Here is a 19,447-nt window from a genome sequence, read left to right as displayed (position 1 = left end):
GCAGTTAACTACACATAAATGGGGAGTTAATCCCCAATTAAAGTAATGTTATTGTAAAGGATGATAATTAAACTATATTAACAAAAATAGCGGTAAGCAAAACTTTTTTTTTTTTTTTATTATTTTTTCTTGAGCAGCAGGACTGTGGGTACACGAGCATCGCTTTTTGTCTAGTCTATTTCAAAGAGAACCGATCGCACCAGTTGCGTTTCCTCTACACAGTTGTTTCGCGCAAGTTAACGGGAGCGCGCATCACATAACCTGTGCGTGTGAGTAATCATCCTCTCATAAGGTATTCACCTGCTTTTGCTCGCGCGAACACAGTTGTTTTTGTCAGTCGTGCTGCTTCTCGATTAAGATCACATTTGCACGCATATTGGGCCATCTTTATTGTCGAACCCTGCTTTAAAAAAACTACAATGTAAAAATTATTTCCAACCAGCCAAAGTGGCTAGTTTGAGCGGTTGTCTTACCCGCCTGAGCTGAAATCTACCTGCATTTGGCGGGTTGGCGGGTGTTAATGTAAAGCCCTGTATATATCAAGGGCGCAGGTTTGCACTTGACATTGGTGGTGACGAGTAAATACAATCCCCCCACACCCCCGCCAAGAATGAATATTGTTTTTTTTATATTATATATTTTATAAATTGCTATTAATTATTCTGCTGTTAAAATATATTATTAATTAATCCTGTCTTCATGCAATTTATTAAGTTAAATTAAATAGTCAGGCGCGTAGCCAAGGGGGTTCAGGTGGTTTGAAAGACCTAAAGTTGGATTATTATTATTATGTTTGAATTTATCTTATTATTCAAATGGCCAAATTCTCACTGAGGAATGTTAAATGCACTGGCCAGTTTGTTATTTGCCAGTAGGCTTCAGTTTTTAATTTAAATCAAGTTTTAACAGATTTCCCCCCCAAAAATTAGGATTAAAAAAAATGTTTTTTAAAAATAAGTATATTTTCATATTTGAAGAGTTTAGATGCAAAAACCTCCAAATGCCATTTAATAATTTTTCTAAAATGAGCGTTTTTCTCCAACTCCTGTGTGTGGACTCAGTGATTTTACTTTTATAGTGACGAATACATCCTTTCCATTGCCTGTAAAGTGAAATAATTGAGCATGAATTTACGAGGCTGAGAAAAATGCTCATTTTACATGGCATTTAGAGGTTTTAGCATCTGAACACTTCATTTCTTTATTCTAAGAATTTAAAGTTCTCACTTCTGTGTGCACATTTGTAAATAAAGCAATTTGACAAAATGGTCAGAAATATTTTTGATAGGCCTACATCAAAAAGTGTAGCTATAATAACTATCCAACAAGATAATCCAGCAAAAATGAGTTCTTAATATGTCACTAAAATGTAATATTTATACCTCAGTTAAACAGAATGAATAGTGAATCAGGTGAATAACTGCAAAAAGGTTCAGTTTTTCAGAAAACAAAAAAAAACCTCCTTTCATTAAGCTGGTTACAGGCCTGAAAGTGTAATGTTAAAATAATGTTTATTATCTGATAAAGAGAGAGTTTAATAAAGACTTTAGTTAAATTTTTTTGTACAAATGAAACATGTCTCATAGTGTTATTAAAAGATGGAGCACAGGCTGTAGTTTTTCTGACAAATTGTTTCAACCGAAATTGAAGATGTTACTCTAAGACATTAGGAGAACTGGCAGGGTCATATATGTTTACAGGTGTTTATTCTGCAGTTAGTTTTGAGGGAATATTGTTCACAGACAGTCTGCTATAACGTTAGACTGACCTTAACGCGGTGAAAAACACTAGTGGCACAAAGCGGCATTATCATGATGGACTCATTCAGTAGCGAACTTGAGTTCATGTGACTTACACTTTTTGTTGAAAAAAGCTCTTTATGTCCACCTTTTTTTGCTAACGCCATCCTCACCCCCCCCCCCCCCCCCCCCCCCTCCGCGCAGTTTTGGCGCTGCTTGTATCTTAAAGCAGCCTCTCACATGACAGCAGGGAAAGGCACGGCCAATCACAATAATCATTTGTGTTTGGGGGTGGTGCGACTTGAGGGGAGAACGTGATTTAGCCCTTTCGGCATGTATACGTTTATACTGACAGCGCAATATTTTTAAGTGAATTAAATTATTGGTGGGGACATTTCAGTAGTTGGTGGATATTGGTGGGGTCACGTCCCTTCTGTCCACACTAAATCTACACCCCTGGTATGTATATATAAATATTATGGGTTATATATATATATATACTTTGGGTTGGTCCATTACCAGCAGGGATACAACGTCATAAGACGTTAATATTAGGTTACATTTATGTTGTGATGTCAAGTGACCAAAATTCAATGTCTAGCCAGTGTCTAAGGACAACGTTATTTTGACATCCAATAATGACGTCAAATAACGTTGATATTTGGTTGATTTTAGGTTTTGTTGGAAAGTAACCAAAATCCAATCTCGAGCTAATATTTTAAACCAACATCATATTGACAACAAATATTGACATTTATTCGTCAGGTATAGCAACCAAAATCCAAAAATCTGATAGACGTCATAGTGGTAAAATTCACACAACGTCAAGCTGTAACATCATTAGACAATGATATTTGGTTGATTTTATGTTGGACGTTGAGCATTGACGTTGACCTGACGTTGGGTTCTGAAGTCAACCTGAGTTTCATTTCCAAACAAAATGCCTCCACAAAATTGGGGTACAGCATCAATCTGACATCACGTTGATGTCCCGTGCCTTCTGGGTTGGATTGCTATCTCACTACAATCAATCCGCTCATTCAGGTGGTCTCAGACAGATTGTTTTGGTGCAGATCTGAACCTGATTGCGGTGTTCACAAATGAACCGAGCTAATGGGGCAAATGTGCCAGGTTCCGAAACAAACATCTAGGTGTGAAAGTACCCTTAAGTTCAAGCCTGACCCCACTGTGATAAATAAATCCCACTTTTTATGATTCGTTCAGTTTCAGATTGAAGAAAAATAATCATAAGTCAAACATCATGTACTGTATGCCCCTTACATTTCTAGTGGTTTGTGTTTGTGTGTTTCTGTCAGATGGGAGGTGAGTGTGTGGAACCTATGTTCAGTGTCGTGTGGTGTGGGGCTTCAGACGAGGAGTGTGTCCTGTGTCAGATCTGTGGCTGGAAACCGCACTGAATCACTGTCCAGCAAAGACTGTGTGGAGAAAAGACCCAATGAACTACAGGCCTGCAACCAGGTGGCTTGTCCATCATCCTGGGAGGCTGAGGAATGGCAGCAGGTTTGTGATGCTTGAGATTTTAAATAGAAAACAAGGCAAATAAATCTCTTACTTTGCTATCATTAAAACCAATTTCTTAAAACTAGGCAAGGCAAGTTTATGTATATAGCACATTTCATACACAGTGGCAATTCAAAGTGCTTTACATAAACAAGAATAAAAAAAGACAAGTATAAGAAAATAAAAAAAACAAACAATAAAATGATTAAAAACAGATTAAAATGTGTTAAAGCAGGTTATAAAAGAATTTTAAAAAGAAAAGAAAGACATAATAGTGCGATCTGTCAGACGTAGCACAGTGCTCATTCAGTGAAGGCACAGCTTAACAGATGTGTTTTCAGTCTTTATTTGTATGTGCCTAATATTGGAGCACATCTGATCATTTCTGGAAGCTGATTCCAGCAGCGAGGGGCATAGTAGCTGAAAGCCAATTCACCCTGATTTGACTGAACTCTTGGAATTTCTAGTTTATTTGATCCTAAAGATCTGAGTGTTCTATTAGGTTTGTATTCAGTGAGCATATCTGTAATGTAATGATCTCCTAGGCCATTTAATGATTTATAGACAATAATAATACTCTAAAATCTATTCTGAATGTAACTGGGAGCCAGTGTAAAGACCTGAGGACAGGTGTGATGTGCTCTGATTTCCTGGTTCTGGTCAGAATTCTGGCTGCAGCATTCTGGATGAGCTGCAACTGTCTGACTGTCTTTTTGGGATGGCCAGTGAGGAGGCCGTTACAGTAATCCCACCCTGCTGCTGATAAAAGCATGAACAAGCTTCTCAAAGTCCTCACTGGAAACAAAGTATCTAATTCTTGCAATGTTATTGAGATGATAGTATGCTGATTTACTAACTGCTTTGACATGACTATTGAATACCAGATCTGACTCCCCCAAGATTCTTGACCTTATTTTTTGTTGTTTGACCTTTAGAGCCAAGGTACGCATTCACCTTGAGAACCTCATCTCTGTTCCCAAACACAATGACTTGAGTTTTCTCTTTGTTTAACTGAAGAAAGTTTTGGCACATCCAGTTGTTAATTTCATCAATGCATTGGCATTGCAAAACTATTCACACTGTAAAAGCTGTTGGGTTCCATACAATTCCTTCATGTTATCTCAACACAAATCAATTAAGTTAACTTCACTGTTTTTACAAATTTAAGTCGATTAAACATAAAACAATTATGTTGTCCCCAAAAAAACTTACGAATTATGGTTTCAACTCATTTTAAATAAGTAGCTTGAACAAGCAGCAAAAATCTTTTTTTCAGTGCATTTGGCCAATACAACAGCAGGTTATTTCAGCAAAACTATATTGATAATTTGCTACAAATTACAAGGATGATGTCTTTCAGAGTACATGTGTTAATTTTTTACTCAAAGACAAACACTGCCGAACCTAGAGGGCTGACGCGCAAAGCCGGTTTGGGATTTTAAGCAAGTAAGGTCATATGTAGTTTAAGGTTTTGGTAACTTGTGCTTCATACTGTCGCTAAAATGCTTGGAAAACCAAACTGGTGTGTACTGTTTTTTTAATGTTTTCTACGTTGTCACACTTTAATATGTTAGGTCATTGAAACAAATTCAAATATTAATCAAAGATAACACATGTAAACACATAATGCAGTTTTTTTTATTATTATGTGGAAACTAAATACAAAACTACACAGCCCTGTGTGAATAAATGTTCTGTGATATCTGCTGTGTATCAAAATATCCTGAAAGAGAATATCCGGTGATCTTTTAGTGACCTCAAGCTGAAGCAAACTTTGGTAATAATCCAAAACTGAAGAAAAACTAAATTAAGACTTTGGAATGGCGTAGTCAAAGTCCTGACCTGAATCCAATTGAGATTCTGTGGCATGACCTTAACTGCTCATGTTCGAAAACCCCTTAATGTGGGTGAATTACTGCAATTCTGCAAAGATGATTCACCCAAAATTCATCCACAGTGCTGTAATAAACTCAGTGCAAGTTATCAAGGGAGCAAACACTTTTTCAAACAGGACAATGCAGCTTTGTATTTTGTTTTTCCTTAATCATAAAAACCTTCATTTCAAAGCTGCATAATTTGTTTGTTTGTGCTATCTTTGACTAATATTTATATTTGTTTGATGGTCTGAAACCTTAAAGTGTGACAAACACCTAAAAAATAAGAAATCAGCAAGGGGCAAACACTTATTTATAAATAAGCAATGCAATAAAGCTTAAAAATGAAAGTCAAATAATGAGTAAATATTCTCTTTTTTGGCTCATAATTAATTTTATATTACATGGATTTAAATGATAAATATTGTATTTGAATGTTATATATCCAAATAGTTTCAAATTGTTAATTAATGTTAGGAATAATAGCTTTATATTAAGATTTACATTAAAATATTTACACATAAACGTGTGACCTCTTTGGTAAAACCCAGCTGAACTCATTTGTTTGTCATTTACTGTTTAAAATGACTGTAGTATACAGAATATTCCGTCAAAATATAATCTTAATGTCTTTAATATTGCCTGAGTTATGCATATTTAATGTGAAATTAACTGCTGGGTTAAGCTGACAGTTGTTAAATTGAACCACATTCCACATTTCCCGCAGAAAATAAATAAAACGCTGTAATATCATGGAAAGCAATGACATTAATTAGTGAGACTTTTTGCCTACAAGGAAGATAAAAAGCCATTTTTGATGCCAGACATTCGCATAAACACTTTGAAGGGCATGTTATTCTCATCCAGCATGTGTTTTTAGAGCATTTTATTATGAAACATGATGCGAAATCATTTTTAGGGCTGACTTTGGATGCTTATTTGGCTTTTCTGCTGTAAACAACATCTGCACGTCGACTGATGTGTGACTATATTTGCGCACATGCTGTTCTCTCAGCGGTTGTGTCATGCATTATGTGAATGCTGTTGGTTTGTTGGTGTTTATGGTGGTGTTTATTTTTCGTCAGTGCTCTCATTCGTGTGGCAGAGGCTCTCAATGGAGGAAGGTTTACTGTAAACAGAGACTGGCTACCGGAAGCTACCGCAGATTGAGGGATGAGGACTGCACCGGACCCAAACCTGACGTCCACAGGATTTGCACCAATGCTGACTGTCTGCTGCCTCGTCTGGAAGGTGGAGAGTGGTCCAAGGTGTGTGTCCTACAAACATAAACATTGGAGATAACATTACCAGATAATACTTTTGTTCTGAAGGGATACTTCAAATCAAAGTACTTAAGGGAAAATACAGATACTCTGGTAAAGGAAATGACTGTAAATACCTTCATAGGCTTGTAAAGTGCTTTGGGTGTATGGCAATACACAATAAATGTGCTATATAAATGCACATTACTTACTTACTTACTCACTAAATGTAATCATTTTTAATATTACTTTAATAAAAGTCCAAAGTACCTACCTGACAAAAGTCTTGTCATAAAATCCCAGTTGTAAGAGCAACAAATAATAATTTGACTTCTAGTTGATCATTTTGAAAAGTGGAACAAGGTAGATTTTTCCGATGAATCATCTGTTACTGCATCCTAATCATCACAAATACTGCAGAAGACCTATTGGAACCCGCATGGAGCTAAAAATCTCACAGAAATCAGTCAATTTTGATTAAATAAAAACCATGGTTTGGGGTTACATTCAGTGTGGGGGAGGGCGAGAGCTCTGCAGAGTGGATGGCAACATCAACAGCCTAAGGTATCAAGACATTTGTGCTGCCCATTACATTACAAACCACAGGAGAGGGCAAATTCTTCAGCAGGATAGCGCTCATTCTCATACTTCAGCCTCCACATCAAAGTTCCTGAAAGCAAAGAATGTCAAGGTGCTCCAGGATTGGCCATCCCAGTCACCAGACATGAGTATTATTGAGCATGTCTGGGGTAAGATGAAAGAGATGTATGTACGTAAGATGTATGGATGCAGTCCTCCAAGCTCATGGGAGTCAGACACAATATTAACTCTTTTTCCACTGCACCATGACTTTATATTCTATACTGGACATTATTTCTGTTAAATGACAAGACTTTTGTCTAAGCAAAGTAAGACTTTTCTGTCCTAATTAAATAATCAAAATCAAGGCATGATCATATTTTATTTTGGTAAAAAAAGCGTAATGTTGAGGCCTTTGCCTTTCCTATAGGCCACTTCTGATACCAAATGATCAACTGGAAGTCAAGTTATTATTTGTTGTTCCTAAAACTTAAAACTGGCAACAAGACTTTAGTCAGGTAGTGTACAAATAAATACATTTAGATCATTTACATTAACTATTACTGTTGGAATGCAAAGAGACTTTCAGCCATTCATTCATTCATTCATTTTCAACTGCTTTTCGGGGGCCGGGTCGCGGGGGCAGCAGTCTTAGGAGAGAACCACAGACTTCCCTCTTCCCAGACACTTCCTCCAGCTCCTCTGGGGGGATCTCGAGGTGAACTTCCCATTCCAGCCAAGAGACATAGTCCCTCCAGCATGTCCTGGGTCTTCCCCAAGGCCTTGTCCCGGTGGGACATGCCTGGAACACCTCCCTAGGTAGGCGTCCAGGAGGCCCGAGCCACCTCAGCTGACTTCTCTCAATGTGGAGAAGCAGCAGCTCTACTCCGAGCTCCTCCCAAGTGACAGAGCTTCTCACCATATCTATAAGGGTGCACCCTGCCACCCTGCGAAGGAAACTTATTTTGGCTGCTTGTATCCCAGATCTTGTCCTTTCGGTCATGACCCAAAGCTCATGACCATAGGTGAAAGTAGGAACATAGATTGACTGGTAAATCGAGAGCTTTGCCTTTCGGCTCAGCTCCTTTTTTTTACCACAACGGACCGATACATCGACCGCATTACTGCTGCTGCTTCACCAATCTGCCTGTCAATCTCACGCTCCATCCTTCCCTCACTCATGAACAAAACTCCTCCACCTGGGGTAAGGACTTTCCTCCAACTTGGAGATGGCAAACCACTTCTTTCCAGTGGAGCACCATGGCCTTGACAACTCGACTTTCAACCAGCACAACAAAAAATGCTTCTGAAGATAATGACCTACTGCACCTTTCAGTATGCAAGCAAGTGAAAATAACAAAATAGGCCATGAAACCTTGTGTATAAACAAAATGTATGCTGGAAAATATCAACGTAGAGTCTAACAGACGTCACAAGGGCAACATTTATTCAAGATATACATTCTCTGTTGAAGCTTTTTGCTCACACAAACATTCCATACATCTCAAGTTTATCATACCAAGGCATTTATAATTTGTTACTGACTGAATTTTCTGCCCGTTAATTCATGTGGGATGAGTTATACAGTGCATCCGGAAAGTTATCATAGCGCTTCACTTTTTCCACATTTTTTTATGTTACAGCCTTATTCCAAAATGGATAAAATTCACTTATTTTCCTCATAATTCTCCACACAATACCCCATAATGAGAATGTAAAAAAAGATTTCTTGAAATTGTTGCTAATTTATTAAAAATAAAAATCACATGTACAGAAGTATTCACATCCTTTGCCGTGAAGCTCTAAATTGAGCTTCTGTTTCCCCTGATCATTCTTGAGATGTTTCAGCAGCATAATTGGAGTTCACCTGTGGTAAATTCAGCTGATTGAACATGATTTGAAAAGGCAAACATCTGTCTTTATAAGGTCCCAGGGTTGACAGTGCATGTCAAAGCACAAACCAAGCATGAAGACAAAAGAATTGTCTGTAGACCTCCGAGACAGGATTGTCTCGAGGCACAAGGCTGGGGAAGGTTACAGAAAAATTTCTGCTGCTCTGAAAGCTCTAATGAGCACAGTGGCCTCCATCATTTGTAAGTGGAAGATGTTTGGAACCACCAGGATTTTTCCTAGAGCTAGCCGGCCATCTAAGCTGAATGATCGGGGGAGAAGGGCCTTAGTCAGGGAGGTGATCAATAAGGTGCATCAACAAAGTATTAAGCAAAGGCTGTGAATACTTCTGTACATGTGATTTTTCAGGTTTTTTATTTTTAATAAATTTGTAACAATTTCAAGAAATCTTTTTTTACATTATCATTATGGGGTATTGTGTGGAGAATGAATTTTGAGGAAATAAATGAATTAAATCTATTTTGGAATAAGGCTGTAACATGAAAAAATGTGGAAAAAGTGAAACGCTATCAATACTTTCCGGATGCACTGTAATTTGTGCATTCTTTCTAAACTTATTTTATAGAAATGTTTAAATTCAGCATGAACCGTAAGCTGCAACCTTTTTTTTTGATGCAGTGTCTAAAGAAACGGAATAGTAAATGAGAAAACGGTGGGCGTGGCTTGTTTTTTTTTTTTTTAACTGCGAGCTGATTGGATGTATTAAAGTAGGCAATTCATTCAAAAAGATCGAGAAGAGAGTTTTGGTTATTACAACCTAACAGACAGACACCTCCTGCTCACCATTTCTGTTTGTTGTCAACACTGACAGTTGGAGGGGCGTGGTTAAATATGTTAGCCACGCCCAATACCTCAGACAGACGTAATCTGAGAATTAACTCAAAACAAGTTTCAGATTTCAATTAAAGATTACAAGGGCAAACTTTCTTTTTCTTAATGACATGCACAGATGAATCGTTCACCACACAACTAGCAATATGAGCTAACAAAATCAATATGGTTAGATTTGATTTCATGGGGACTTTAAGAGAAGATTAGAATTTTATGATTGGCCATGTTTTTTTTTTTCAATGTGTGTTTGCAGTGCTCTGTGACCTGTGGTAAAGGCGTTCAGCGGAGGGAGCCCGTATGTAGGAGACAGACAGCCTCCGGTCAGCTGGTCACCCTGGACAGGACATCCTGCAGTGATCTTCCCCTCCCTCCTCTGATCAGGAGCTGCCGCATGAGCCCATGCAACAGTAAGACATGTCATGCTGTCTGCCCTGCAGTTTACACAGTGTCTAACCCTGTGTATTCTTGCCAATTGTGATTTCACTTTGAACTGACCTCTATTTGATCTTGCTCTCACTATGCTTTCCATACATTCTGACACCAGCACAGGAGGGAAATTTCATAAAAAGAGTTTGAGACCCCATGATGGTTTTGAGCTGCAGAAACGGCCCAATCCTGCTTGAGTTTCATCTCAGATTTCTCAAATAAATAACAGGGTTGTGTAGGTATCGCTTAGCATGTTATCATTGTTCTTATGATACACATGAACCAGTGAACTCTCAGTGGTCGTATATAATAACACAACATGTGAAGCTTCCAGAATTGCTTTGAGAGGCCTACATGTATAGCTTAAATCGTGATCGTTTCTTTTAGATTAGCTGAGTTTGTGTTGAAGAGATCACCCGAAATGAAAATGACCACATCTTCTATTGTCCGTCATGTGGCCTTTGTGAGTGAACACAAAAGAAGATATTTTGAAGAATGCTGGTAGCTGGATGGACTTCCATGGTTGGAAAATAGTACTATGGAAGTCAAGAGATACAGTCGGAGAGGGGGGTGGGGGGTGGGGGGTATTCAACATTACATGTTTTTTCATATACAAACATAAAAATATAACAAAACAAAACACATGTTTATGTGTAATAACAATGAAATGACATAAGGAGAAAGTACTAAAGTACTGAAATGTATTTAACACTTTATATCAAAGGCTTTTTTAGTTATGACAGTTAGGGTTGGGTCGATAGACGATGCCATCGTCCATCACTGATGTGCGATAGAGATCACGATGCTGAGCTGGCATCGCGATCCTCCGCTCTGCCCCCCGTCGCAGCAGCAACCCGCTCATGAAAAATACACACTTAGACCCCATTTACACTAATACGTCTTAGTTTTAAAATAGCATTTTAGAGCGAAAACGACCCACGTCCACACTAGCGTTTTTCATCAAACAATTCTTAAAAGCTCTCCTTCCACACTATACCACTGAAAACGCAAATCACGTGACCACACACTCTGTCATGCTGCAGCGTATGCACGTGTCTGAGCTCCAGCAGTCGGTGAGTGCTTTGAGCACAAAACCTCAGAGAGCAGTGCACGTCAGACAGTTTATCAAGGATGTACCGCTGGATCGCGTCTCTCTATAGTTGTTAAACATGATATTTGATTAATCTTGTCTCTATAAAACGACTCTTTCGTCTTTTGAATCTATTAGATAACGTGTCACAGCATCAGTACACTGCTTCAATCTTTCGATTTCACGCTTGTACTTAGGAGTTTTAGTGAAAACCTCAGATACTGTTGGTTGGTTGCTGTTGGTTGTGCGCCTGTTTACCAACCAAGTTTGTCGACGCCATTATAACGACACAGATCACTCTGCCTATTCATGCCAGAGTCACGTGGAAAATGTGATTGACAGGTGGTAATATGTGTGTAACTTATCTTTATTTATTTATGATTTGGTTATGGGTAAAACAAAGACCATGCGGGTCAGGTGGTTGAAACTGTAGGCTACAAATAATTAATTCCTTATGAGTTAATTAATTATTCATGAATAATTATGATGACTATACCATCGTCCATCGTGAGGTTATGTAGCCAGAGTTACGTATGACTGCATTTCATCTTTCAGCTTTTCTGCTGTTATCAGTTTGCCCGTTAACTCGACATGTACTCCGGCAGACTTAAGACGCAGAGCGGAGTTGTCGCAACAATGGGGTTCGAGTTCAATGAAGAACGGTTCCAGAAGGCGGGCAGGATAAAACCAAAAACCAAAAAATAAAATAAACAAGGTAAATAACAGGGTGATAATGTGGTAAAATCTGAAAACGTGGTAAAAATCAGGGAGCTTTTATTTTTCTACATAGCTTTTCAAAACACTGTAGGTTGGGTTTAGGGAAGTGGCTGGGCGCGGGTCAATCAATGCTTTTTAAAATACTATTGAAATAGAAATTTGAGATCTGAAAAAGGCGTACACAGTGGCCTTTGGTGGATTCGCGAAAACAAAAACTGCATAAAAAACGTACCTCCTGGGATGTATTTTGCTCTCTCGAGAAATAAATATTGGGTTACGTAATCAGAATGAGTCTGGGTTGTAGTTAGAGGTGCTTAAATCAAAGAAATAAATATAACAAAACATAAACTGAATTAAACAAACTAAACTAAATTTCGAAAGAAAAGCATGAAAAGAAACGTTTTCAACGTATCCAATGTGTTAACTAAACTAACTAAAAGCAAAACAACCACTCTCCTGAATCTAATGGAAATATACAAGAATGAATCTGAGTATTGTAAGTGCGTGACTTGCTCACTTCTACACCCTCTCCAAGGTATTACTCAAAAAGTATCGGTTAACTGTATAAGTTCATGAACAAACACATTGCAATCTCAATAGGTTTTAGACAAGAACATTAATCACAACCAAACAAAACCACATTCTCTCGGTTCACTACTGTTGCAAGCTTAGCTGGTGCTCTAGGCAAACAACGAGGACAAAAGTGAAGGTGGTGGGGGGTGTTAAGGGGGTGCATGGGGTATCTTCATGCTGCCCCTAGTAAGATGCCGCTCTGGGCGATCGCACATATTGCCCATGCCTAAATTTGCCAATGTCTCAAACTAGTCCTCACAAGAGAGACTGTCGTCACAGAGACTCACAGAAGTCAAAGAAAGAGTGAGAGCGAGCGACAAAGAGAGATCACCATTGCAGTTTGGGCCAGCTTTTAAACACTACGGCGACCAGTTATTGGTGGCGCGAACCCAACGTCAACATGATCAACACGAAATACGGATCCTCCAATGCCGTTCATACCTGTAACACACGCACATCTGTCCAGTTCTGCAAGGGAACATAACAAGGGTTGTTATTCTTATTCAAACTGCTGACTCAATGCTACAAAATTTCGTTCTATGTACACTAGTATATGTGAATGACAATCAAGTCAAGTTAAGTACAGAATGTATTGTAAAATAAAACTGTGCCCTCATGGTTTTTGGTCTTTCTCCTTATCTTCCCAAAGCCCCTTTGTCCGATGAGATTTGACTTTGTTGAGTCTGAAATCAAGAGTCTGAACCTTTGAGATTATTTGACCATATATATATATATATATATATAACCTCACGCAAAACTAAAGTAATTATCTCTAGCCCTATGTTTGAACCCTCCTGAACTTTTTCCATCTCTCTTTCCAGAGCACAAGCACTCCAAAAAGCGCTGCCCTCAGGTCGTTGGCCTGAAACGCATCTACATCCAGAACAGACCAGAAAAACGACTGAGTTTCACCATTGGAGGACGAGCCTACCTTCTTCCCAAGACCACCGTCATTATCAAGTGTCCCGTTCGCCATTTCCCTAAAGCTCAGATCCGTTGGGAGAAGGACGGGGATGAGCTGACCAGCTCCAAACGCCTCAGCATCACCAAATCCGGAGCTTTGAGGATCTACAACCTGGAAGCAGAAGATATCGGAGTGTACCGCTGTTGGGCCAACCAAGATTCAGACACCTTCATCCTGAAGCTGATCGGATACAATAACAGGCTCCTGGATCATCCGGCTTTGGGAAAGGAACGAAGGGAAAACTTTCATCCATACCTCAACAAAGAAGGAGGTTTTGTTAGTTCGAAATGCAATGAAGGGTTTACAAATGGAAACAAGGCTTCGAAATCAAGTTGGATGCAAAAAAACGAATTCTACAGAGATGATGATGGACATCCCAAGGAGATGCTTTGGGATACTCTTGCTTTGGGAAACTACGCTTTGGCTTCAGGCACCAGGAGCCACACAGGAGCCTTCGTTCTTGAACCTGCACAATTTGAGGAGCTTGTGAAAAACATCAGTCAGCTTGCAGAAAGTGGCGATGTGACGGATGAAATGGCGTCGCAGCTGATTGGGAAACTAATAGAGGATTTGGCTGCTGCAGGGCAAGGGCAAGTACCTATTGAGGAAAGCACTACAATGGACAACTATTTAGATAGGACGTCAAACACTTCTGATATTTCTGGGGTGGAGGTGTCAAAAAAAGCAGCAATTGTTCGGCAGAAGCATCACGGATCTCTTATGAGCTTCCAGCGGGATCTCAGGATCCATGTGGGACGGACTGCTTACCTGACCAATGCAACCCACAGCCTTACTCTGTTGTGTCCCAGTAAGGGATCACCAAAGCCAAAGCTCTCCTGGACCAAAGATGGAGCTCCATTGCAGGATGGCAACAGGTAAGAGCTGCGATTTGTTGTTAAACAAAGCATTGGGGAGCCAATGAGTGTTGCAAAATCTCTCTTGAAGTCAAAATTATTATCCCTACTGTGATTTTTTTTTTCTTCAAATATTTCCCAAATGATGTTTAACAGAGCAAGGAAATTTTCACAGTATGTCTGATAATATTTTTTCTTCTGGAGAAAGTCTTATTTGTTTTATTTCGGCTAGAATAAAAGCAGTTTTTAAATCATTTTAAGGTTAATATTATTAACGTCTACAGAACAAACCATTGTAATACATTTACTTGCCTAATTAACCTAGTTAAGCCTTTAAATTGCATTTTAAACTGAAATCTAGCATCTTGAAAAATATCTAGTAAAATATTATGTGCTGTCATCATGGCAAAGATAAAATAAAGTAGTTATTAGAAATGAGTTATTAAAACTATTATGTTTAGAAATAGTTCAGAACCAATCAGAAATTGGGGAAAAATATGCAGGGGGGCTAATAATTCAGAAGGACTAATAATTCTGACTTCAGCTGTACTTTCTATGCACTTTCTTACAAACTGAGGAAAAAGGGTATAAACTGGGGCTATGGCTTTTTAAAAGGTACCAATGTATAAGTGATTGATCAAAGGCAATTGATCAAGTATAACTTCAGCACATGAAATTTAAGGCAAGGCAATTTTATTTATATAGCACATTTCATACACAATGGTAATTCAATGTGTTTTACATAAACAAGAATAAAAGAAACAAGAATTTAGTTTTTTAATATTTAAAAATTATTAAAAACAGATGAAAATGTGTTAAACAGGTTTTAAAGGAATAAAAAAAGAAAAGAAAGAGTTTTTATTTTTTTATCTGACATAGCACAGTGCTCATTCAGTAAAGGCACAGCTAAACAGATGTGTTTTCAGTCTTGATTTGAAAGTACCTAATGTTGGAGCACATCTGATCATTTCTGGAAGCAGTGAGGGGCACAGTAGCTGAAAGCCGATTCACCCTGCTTTGACTGAACTCTTGGAGTTTCTAGTTTATATGATCGTAAAGATCTGAGTGATCTGTTTGTATTCAGTGAGCATATCTGTAAGGTATTGAGGTCCTAGGCCATTTAGTGATTTATAGACAATAATAATACTTTAAAATCTATTCTGAATGTAACTGGGAGCCAGTGTAAAGACTTGAGGACAGGTGTGATGTGCTCTGATTTTCTGGTTCTGGTCAGAATCCTGGCTGCAGCATTCTGGATGAGCTGCAACTGTCTGACTGTCTTTTTGGGAGGGCCAGTGAGGAGGCCGTTACAGTAATCCACCTTTCTGCTGATAAAAGTTTCGCTATGTCCTCACACCGAATTCCAGTATCGTAACAACCCTAATTTGTTACAATATTGTCTGTGATGTGGTAGTGGAACCGGCAATACGCTGTCTTACAATAAAGCTCAACACTCACATGCTTCGATCGCCATCATCATTTCATACTTTGACGTTCAATTTTAGGTATTCTATACAATTTCAATGAGAATATATATATATATATGAAAAGGTCAAATGCAAAACCCTCTAAATCCATCAGACCTCTTTTCTTGTAAAGAGCATTTTCTATCAGGCTCCTGTAATTAGGTTTAGAAGTTTCATTTTATAGGTATTGATAAGGTTGTTAGCTGGTGAATAAAATAACTTTATTTCATAAATGTCACTTTAGACAATTCTTTGTTTTTTAACAAATTAAATTTTCTTTTGTGTTAAAACCAGCTAAATCCACTTGTGCTTTTCTTGCAAAAACCTCTAAATCCACCTATTGAGACAAGACAGTGTAATTGGTTGAAAATCACTAAAAATGCCATCACAAATTATTTTACCAAACATAAAACACATTACACAAACCACCTAAAATTAAAAATGTATAAAAATATATAAAAATATATACTCTGTCAAGTAAGTGGTGGTTCATTCCGCTGTGATAAACCAAGAAAAAAGCAGAAGGAAATAAATGAATGAAACTTGTCAAGTCAAACATTAAATCTTACATTAATTAAATCTTAACAATCTGTTGTCATTTCTAATATTTGGGATTTAGATTTAATGTAAGTAGAGCAATGGAAACATTGTAAACTAAGCTTGGTAGATTCAAATAATGTAGTGTAAAACATTGTGAAACATCAATATCTGTGCATTGACCATTAATATAAAAAGCTTATCAGACGTAATATGAAGCAATATAAATAATGTATAATTTTATACATTATATTTATCTTTTAAAAAATAGCTTAAATTAGCAAATAAAACACAAATGTAGGCCTACTGGACAAATATAGGATGTCTCTCAGACAATTTTAGAAACTTTTATTCATTCATTCTCACCATACTTAAGGTCTTGGGCTCTTGTTATCCTCATAGCATCCATGTGGGATAAAAGAACGGCATCTTAACTTCGTCTTCGTCTTCGTCTTTTTAGTAAATCGGACTCGTTCAAAGTAGTGTCGATGCGGAAAAGCTCATTATGAATGCATGCTACACATCCAACTGTAACATCCGACTTGTGTTTTCTTTTTCTTAAGTTTTGAGGTAAGGGACGTTTTCATTTGCCATTCACTGACAGTCGGACAGACTCATCCAGTGTATCAAACTCCGTCTTTTAAAATTGAAATCGGAAATGGAATAAAATGCTCTCCTCATAAAAGCTGGCGTATCAGCGCGCTGCTACATTGAAAACATTTGATTCGATTTGCGCCTTCTGATTGGTTCTCGGGATATAGCGGCTTTTGCTGTCAAAGGCAAGTGGCGTTTAGAGGCTTTTGCCAACAAACTGTTATTTCTAAATGGGCTGACGCTGCAATTTTATATAATTTGGAGCAAATCTATTTGTTGAACATGTACTATGTGCCTAAAGCATTCACTCAATGTCATTAGCTCATTTTTGGCGAAGTGGCGTTTAGCTGCTTTTGCATCTGAACTCTTCATATACAGTAGGCCTATAGGTCTGGTATTTTTACTAAAGAAGATATATTTGAGTTTATCACAAGAACTATAGAAACTGTATTATGCTTAAAAAAAACAAAACAGAAAAAATGGCACAGTATCGGGATCAGATTTGATCAGATCGATCGATACTCAGAATTTGGATTTGGGCATCGGATCCCAAAAAAAAAGGTATCGGTGCATCCCTAATTTTTTTAGCTTAATTTTTTTAGCAACCAATAATAAGGCTGTATGTTTCATCCAGAATTTCTAAACTGGTGCATACTTCTTGACAGCTTTATACTTACAAAAATAAAACTCCTTTTGCATTCCACTGACATGCAATTATCATTTTCAGATTAACAATCTTCAAATTTGGCATTGCTTTTACTGTAACACTCCAGAATAGTGTCTGATTACAAAACTTCTGGAATTCACAAGTCTTTTCATTTATCAGCCGTAGTTCTTCTAGTCAGATGAACATGATGTTGAAAGTGAGAGTTCAACTTTAACTCGGAAAAGCAGATCTTTTTTTTCTCTCTCTTTATAGAAAACAAGCGTCTCTGTGTAGCTCTGAGTCCAGCCGTGACTGATCTTGATTGAGCAACCGCACTCTGCCAAAAAAAAAAGCCTGTTAATCACCAGCCCACTCAAATATTCACCTCCAATCTCACGTTATGCGGTCTGTCGGGGTCAGAAATACTGGCTGTGCTACTTTCACGTTCTCTCCTGGGTCGCATTGTGGTCTGATGGTGGACTCTCATTGAAAACATTGACTTAGCAAGTGGGTTTTGTCCAGCTCACGGCCTCTGCATGAGCCTCCGGCCAGACAGTCGCCAAACATTGTCTGCCACTCTTCCTGCTATGGGACCTGAAGGAGACATCGCTGTGCAAACATCGTTCGGGGCTCTTCGTGCAATTTTGACTTGAAAACCCAGTAACCCTGAGGTGAATGGGGGAAAACTGAAGTGCTTTGGCTTTTCAGAAGGTCAGCTTTGACTTGAAGTAAAGGGTCATTCTACAATATGTTGGATTTGTGTTTGTATTGTTGGAGATTTTTAGACATTTTTGAGAGGTGATCGTGTTATTGTGTTCAATGCATCGGGCTATGTCAAGCTAAAGTAACGAGTGTTTGATTCCAAGATGAAGGCTTATCCAATGTGTATATACTGTAGCTAACAAACTGTCATAAAACATAGAGGATTATATCTCATCATCATCATGAGCTGAGCTTTATGCTGTAATAATGGACAGAGATTCTTATACCAGTACAGTAATTTAAAATATGCTTTGTTTCTAGCATTTTAATACATTATAACCATGATGAAAACAATTTTAATTTAATTAATTTATTTTTATTATTGTTATTTTATTACTATTATTTGTTTCATTTTGGATTTTCATGGATTTTTATTTTATTGTTATTATTTTATTTTATTTTATTTTATTTTTAATTTCATAATTTTTTTATTGTTTTGTTTTTATTTTATTTTCTAAAGTAAAACAAAACAGAAGAAAAAAAATTATATATATATATATAATATATATATATTATTATTATTATTATTATTATTTATTATTATTTATTATTATTATTTATTATTTATTTATTTATTTTTCACGGGGAATGGATGGATGGATTTATTTAATTACATTTTCATATATTTTTAGATTTTTTAATTTTATTTTAATATTTTTTATTTTAGGTTTTTATTATATTTTGTAATTAATTTTATTTAGTTGTTATTATTTGATGTTATTTTATTTATAATTGTAATTTATTTTTTATTGTTTTGTTTCATTTTATTTTACAAGGTAAAATATTTTTTTTAGCTCATATAAGTGGAAGGAAATGGATGGATGAATTTTACTTTATTTTATTTTATTATTTTGTTTTGTTTGTAATTTAATTTATTTTTATTTTTGTTTCATTTTATTTTACAATGTAAAACATAACAAAACAAAACAACTTTTTAGGCTGGATAAGTGGAAGAAAATTAATTTCTTTTGTATTATTTTATTTGTAATTTTTATTTATTTACAGAGTAAAACAAAACAATCAAAAATATTTAATTTATTTAATTTATTTAATTTTAAATAATAATTTTTTTTCTTTTGGAGAAAGTCTCATTTGTTTTATT

The 19,447-nt window shown here is 37.0% G+C and overlaps 1 protein-coding gene across 1 annotated transcript in view; it reads left to right on the top strand.

Moving 5' to 3' along the window:
* The window catches only part of adamtsl3 (ADAMTS-like 3), a 328,086-nt gene that overhangs the window by 231,083 nt on the left and 77,556 nt on the right, over nt 1-19,447 (top strand). The window contains exons 18-21 of the mRNA XM_056461028.1: nt 3,055-3,259; nt 6,219-6,401; nt 9,970-10,123; nt 13,344-14,361. Coding sequence (XP_056317003.1) covers nt 3,055-3,259; nt 6,219-6,401; nt 9,970-10,123; nt 13,344-14,361 — 1,560 coding nt within the window. The remainder of the gene's footprint in view (nt 1-3,054; nt 3,260-6,218; nt 6,402-9,969; nt 10,124-13,343; nt 14,362-19,447) is intronic.

The sequence above is a fragment of the Danio aesculapii genome, chromosome 7 (genome assembly GCF_903798145.1).
Source record: "Danio aesculapii chromosome 7, fDanAes4.1, whole genome shotgun sequence".
Taxonomy (NCBI): domain Eukaryota; kingdom Metazoa; phylum Chordata; class Actinopteri; order Cypriniformes; family Danionidae; genus Danio; species Danio aesculapii.
The sequence above is the reverse complement of the archived record's forward strand: the minus strand, read 5'-3'. Positions and strand labels throughout refer to the sequence as shown.